The sequence below is a fragment of the Lepidochelys kempii genome, chromosome 3 (assembly GCF_965140265.1).
Source record: "Lepidochelys kempii isolate rLepKem1 chromosome 3, rLepKem1.hap2, whole genome shotgun sequence".
NCBI lineage: Eukaryota > Metazoa > Chordata > Testudines > Cheloniidae > Lepidochelys > Lepidochelys kempii.
In genome coordinates this window covers 156,341,887-156,347,886 of record NC_133258.1, presented here as the reverse complement: position 1 = coordinate 156,347,886, position 6,000 = coordinate 156,341,887, and the positions used below count along the sequence as shown (strand labels likewise).

The 6,000-nt window shown below is 47.4% G+C and overlaps 1 protein-coding gene across 2 annotated transcripts in view; it reads left to right on the top strand.

The window, feature by feature from the left end:
• The first annotated feature begins 288 nt into the window (after positions 1–288).
• Positions 289–6,000, top strand: part of GALNT14 (polypeptide N-acetylgalactosaminyltransferase 14) — a 184,524-nt gene continuing 178,812 nt past the window's right edge. For both annotated transcript variants that reach the window (XM_073338658.1, XM_073338657.1), the window contains exon 1: positions 289–505. In XM_073338658.1, coding sequence (XP_073194759.1) covers positions 380–505 — 126 coding nt within the window. In that variant the 5' untranslated portion in view covers positions 289–379. The remainder of the gene's footprint in view (positions 506–6,000) is intronic.

The window sequence follows — 6,000 nt, the reverse complement described above, 5'->3', positions numbered from 1 at the left end:
GGCGCTGGGGGAAGGAGCCGGGGCTGGCAGCGGCAGGGGAATCCGTGCAGCCGGCAGCGCCTCCCCCTGCTCCTGGGGCGCTGCCAGCCCGGGTGACACAGCCAGACACACACCGCCACCTTCCTGCCTCCCGGAGAGCCTGACACCGTCTGGCGCTGCATCTCCTGCTTGGAGCCAGCCTCTCCCGCCCCGGTCCCTCCTCCTCCTCCTCCCCCGCCCCGCGCAGCGCCCAGCCCGGGACTCGCCGCTCTCTGTCTCCGCCCCGGCTCGGCGCAGCCCCGGCTCCAGCCGTGCCCCGCGCAGGGGAAGCAGCCCGCCGCGGGGGTACCAGCCCCTCTGCCCCGCGCCTCGCCTCGCCGCCAGGCGGGACTTTTGAGCGATGAGACGGCCGAGTCGCCGGCTGGCTTTGTCTCTCCTGGGGATCCTGGGGATCGCTGCTCTCCTCTTCTTCTTGGGGGCGAGGAGGAGGCTGGAGGTGGCAGGACCCGAAGGGCAGACGCCAAAGGTAAGGAGCACCCGCTTCTCTTCGGGGACTGGTGGCTGGGGTCCAGCCCGGATCGGCGCCAGGGGGCTTTGCAAGAGCAGTGTGGTGTGCCCAGCTGTCCCGCGGGCTGGAGCCCCTGCAAGTGGCCGCGGGGACATGCCCGGAGCACACGGGCAGCTTTGAGAACAGTCACAGGTGGGAGAACCGCTTGGTTCGGTGCCCTCGCTCCCCCTGTGCTCATGCTGTTGCCTGGCTTGGGGAACTGGATGCCAACTTCTTTGCAACAGTTTCCCAGTGAAGTCCTTTAGGCTCTTACTTCCGCAACCAAACCAGGGCATGATGCACTCAGAGCATCATCACCAGTGGCTTACATTTGTCCATTAAACCCTTGCCACCATCTCTTCCTCCCCTCCGCCCCCCAAAGGGTTTTTAATGTAGGGCTGGAGGAGCGAACAGGATTGCAGGGCAGCCTAGCCATAGCCCAAAGGCAAGCAGCGTTTGCTGTGATGGGACTGGAGATTAGCTCGCTGGTTTCCTTGCAATCTGCAGGAGTTTTGCCTGAGTAAGACCTGAAGGATATGACCCGACCTGAGCATTCTGTCATTTGTGAAAGCTGAGATAAGGACCCTGTAAGAAATGTTTGGGAGGGGTGGGTGCCAGAAAGCCCCTCCCGGGTTGCTCCCTCTCCAGAGGTTTTGCAGTTGTATGAAGTACATACAGTACAGCAAGTATTTTTCCCTCTTCGCGGCTTGCTTAATTCCTTTCTGCGAGTCAGATTAGTGGCACCTATTGCTGCCTCTGATAGTTTTTAATCTGTGTATTGTCTGCTCAGGATGGACCCGATTCTCTTCTTGCTTACCCCAGCTAGCTTTACATCCGTGTAACTTCATTGCTGTCAGTGGAATTACTCCTGATTTATACCAGTGTGAGTCAGATCCTGCCCCGTGTACCGACGTTCTTGCTTCAGTTCCTGTTACTGGTTGGACACCTTCTCTGAAGTTCATGCCACCTTGTCAGGTGTCTGATACCACTGTGCTCAGCCTTGTAGCCCTTACCTGTTCTGTTGGCCCTGGGTATTAAAGTTTTCTCTCAGAATGCCAGCCTACGTGTCTATGAACTTTTTGACTAACCAAGATTCTCAAGTCCATGTATCATTTTTTCTGTCTGCTGTGTCATCTTCATTCCTATGCTGCTTGTTTTTATATGCTGACTGTAACTGCGCTCCCTGTTCCAAATTATGACCTCACCAGGCCTTACCACGGCTAGATAGTTTTATCATGCTCTAGTTTTCTGCTTATACGATCTGTGCCAAAAGTTTTAATGTTTCTATCCACTCCCCTTTCCCTAGATCAGTCTCAAGTTTAATATTTGCCTGTTAGAGATATATACACTTTTCTTGTTATTTGGCTTGCTGTGAGCACACTCCCTTGTATTCTAAATTTAAAATAGTAATTGAATTGAATGCTCTGGATAGCTCTGTGCTTGGTGTATAACTAAACTGGTAAGAAAATGATACATGCGGCATAGTAACGAAGACAACTTTGCACACTTGTAATGGTCATCATCACTAATGATTGGAGCTCCAGGGCTAAAAGCATGAATCTGTATAGTGTGAAATGGAGAACTAAGGCCCCAATTCAGCAAAGCATTTTTGCATGTGCTTAAATCCACCCCTATTCAGCAAAGCCCAATGGGCCTTAAACACATTCCTGAAGTTAAGTGTGTGCTATGTGGAATACAGATGGACCGCTGAATCCGGGCCAAGTCCCCTAGCTGGGTATTATAGCAGACCCGTGTCCTCTGTGGATCAGGCACAAAGGGAGACATGTAGCACACAAGGAAAGCAGTTTACACTTTCAGTTTTCATCTGTGGATTTCTAAGCACTTTATAAACAATAAGTGAATGATCCTCACAACCCTTCTCTGAGGTAGGCATGACTATACCCATTTTAAAGATAGAGAAGCAGACAGAGAGAATTTAATGGACTTGTCCATCACAGTGAGTCTGTGGCAGAGCTGCAGATGCCACCAACTGGTTTAAATCACTACACTTATGTAGTTAAACAAAAAAGTCAGGGTCCTAATATGAATATAAATATTTCAATGACATTCATTTTTGTCTCAGTGAAAGCCGTTTCTGGTTGGACTTGAGCATTCCCCTTCAGTGTTCTGGGCCCAAAGAACAGTATTGTACAGTGCATGAGACAGCAACCTGCAACTTACTAGAAACAGAAACTGAAACTGACCAGTTTAGTTTCACAATCCAAACTGCATGAAATGCAAAAAGTAGGTAAGCAGCATAAACCAGGAACATTTTCAAAATTCTTTCCATTTTAATAACCTATGGTGGTACTAACAGTGGTAAATAACTGACTGTTTGAAATACCTGGGACCAGATTCTGATTTTGATTATACCACTGTAAATCTGCAAAAAGAAAAGGAGTACTTGTGGCACCTTAGAGACTAATAAATTTGTTAGTCTGTAAGGTGCCACAAGTACTTCTTTTCTTTTTGCGGATACAGACTAACACGGCTGCTACTCTGAAACAGTAAATCTGGAGTGACTTGGTTGAAATCAGAGGGTTTAGGATCTGATCCAAAACCAATAAAGTTAATGGGAATCTTAAAGGGCTTTGGATCAGATTTTCACTCCGGATTTAAACCAGTGTAACTGAAAGGGGCATCTGGCCCATGATTTTTATATAAATTGTGTCTGTTTAAGATATTTCTCACAAATGACTATGTGTATGCCAAGTCTGGAACTTTAAATCCAAGTTGCTGTTTGAAAAATTCCTAAATTGGTAAAAATACGTTGGTTTTCATGTGGCAAAAGTCACTGGTTTTTTACGCTTTTTTCAAACAACAATGACTGAATGGATTTTTCAGGCTTCCCATAATCTCTCCTATCTAGGATGGAAGAATGAGTTTGTGCAATTTCAGGCCCAAAGATCATTTTTGTGGGGGAAGGTAACAAGTCACTGGAAACAGAGGTTTAGAATGAAAGTGCTCTCTTAACCATAACTATCCCTTTGAGTAAATAGGCTTGTATTGAAAATGCACTCTTCAAAACGTCAAAATAAAACCTCGCTTGTCAGCCATGATGTACTGTATTCTCCTTCAAATGAACCTTTTTACTTAAAACAGTTGCAGTAGAATTGATTCTTCATTTTACAGCCCCCTTTGAATATCCACAGAACACATACAGACTGTGTTTTCCCCTGCTCTTTGGACTGCTAACCACCTTGTTAGTGGCCTGATCCTGTTCCTATTGAATCACAGAATATCAGGGTTGGAAGGGACCTCAGGAGGTCATCTAGTCCAACCCCCTGCTCAAAGCCCCAAATCCCTAAATGGCGCCCTCAAGGATTGAGCTCACAACCCTGAGTTTAGCAGGCCAAAGCTCAAACCTCCCCCCTCAAAGTCAAGGGTAATTTCCTCATGGCTACAGGATCAGGCCCTAAATTTCTAAGTTACACCTGCCAAGTTGCCATAACTCCGGAAATCTGACAGCTGCAATTGCCTCTCCTTCATTTCCTCTGAATTTTCCATCAAAACAGTTGCATCCCCCTGAGATTCATACAGTACAGATTCATTTTTTAGTGCATTACATTTTTGGCTTTGGAAACTACTTTCGAGTAATATGAAATATGAGCTAGTTGTGAGGAAAGGAACATGATGTCACTTCATTTAACCCCTCTTAAGGGATCCAAATCTGGTTTCATATATGTGCATCAAAGCCAGTGAAGCAGCAATAAAGGGAGAACAGGTCCTTGGGCATAGGACAGTACAATCGTCTGGCCATGAGGTTATGTACTTTGGATATTGGCTAGCTGCTAACCCAGTAGAAAGCAATACTTTTGCAGTATGCAGATAGGTCTTCCTCACCCTCTCCAACTTCCTAGAAGGAGCTCATATTGTAATGGCGGAAACATCATATGTAAAGTAATAGGGTAAACTGGTTGTGTAACTCCTAATGGAGAAATGAGGTGTCTCCATTCATCAACCTCCATGGCAAAGCATTCCTGATCTACACTGGTGAGAAGAGCACTAGGCCTAAGGAATCTAACCCGAGTCTCCTACATAGGAGTCCAGGACATTATCACAGTGGCTATACTTTCCCTATGCTGATATTCTATTGGCAGAATGGATAGGAGCATGCTTGTTTTATTTTACCTGATTTCACCTCCTCTTTCTTACTTTTATCTCCCTGCACCGCACTCTCTGTGGCTCCGTCTACGCTGCAGCTGGGACCAGACTTCCCAGCATGGGTAAACAGGCACGCGCTAGCTCCGATTGAGCTAGTGCGCTAAAAATAGCAGCGTAGCCGGCGAAGCATGGGCTGCAGCTCGTGCTAGTCGCCTGAGCACAAACCTGTAGAGTCCCTATGTATGTACTTGGGTGGCTAGTCTGAGCCACTGCCTTTGCTACCCCTGGCTACACTGCATATTTTTAGGGCACTATCTCAAGCAGAGCTAGCATATCTGTCTAGCCACACTGGGAAGCATGCTGCAAGCTGCAGTGTAAATGTAGCTATTACCTTATTGATCCTCTCTCTGCTTCTTTCCTAGCCTTGCCCACTTTTCTTCTAGTCACTTTCTTCCTTCCTTCCTAATTCAGAGCATCACTGGCTAATGGCTGCATCAAGTCTGCGGTTTATCACATTCAGGAGCTGCCATGGAACATTTCCTGTCCAAGGAAGGCACTGCCAGCAGTTCACTCAAGCAGGGACTTCTTGCTGAGGCCTTTATTTTAAGCAATAAGCTCATAGTAACAATGGGGCATGGAATTAAAAATGTGTCCCACTCAAAGTCATAAGAGGTGTCTCGCCTGGCTGGTTATGGAATGAAGTCCCCAGTGCATCGGCTGCTGCCGTCCAGGCTGATGCTACAGCTGCCTCTTGCATTTGCAATGGACAGTTTGAATCTTACCTGTCTGGCTGGGGAAAACGTTCTTGTGCTTCTCTTCCGTTCTTTTTGGAGTCCCATCAAGCTGTGAAGAAAGGTAGGTGAGGCGAGTCCCCCTGGAATGGTGTGACTGTCTTCTCGTGTCCGCTGTCTAGCAGACACCTAATCAGGTGAGCCAGTTAGCAAGCAAGGGATTAGTAACATTAATCCTGTCTGCTGGATGGTTTACGAGGGAGCCACTGTACAGCAGCTCTGTGTTTCTGATCAGCTGAGGTTCAGTGGTTTATATTCTGTGCTTACGGAGCCTTTCATTTCAGGATCTCCAAGCACTTCACAAGCATTAATCAGTGTCAGCCAATCCCCCTTGCCCCTTCTGTTTTCCAGCGGAACAAATTGAGGCCTTCAAAGGAGCTAAGCATGTCCAGCGCCTATTGACTCAAGGGAGATAGAGTGGCTCAGAACCTTTGAAAATTAGGTCATCCATGACTTGCCTAAAACTGCCTAGTGGGTCAGTGTCAGAGCTTGGAGCAGAATCCAGGAATTCTGAGTCCCTGCCCCTGTTCTAACCACTAGACAGCACTGCCTCCCTGTGTTTTATGCAGGAGTTTTGTC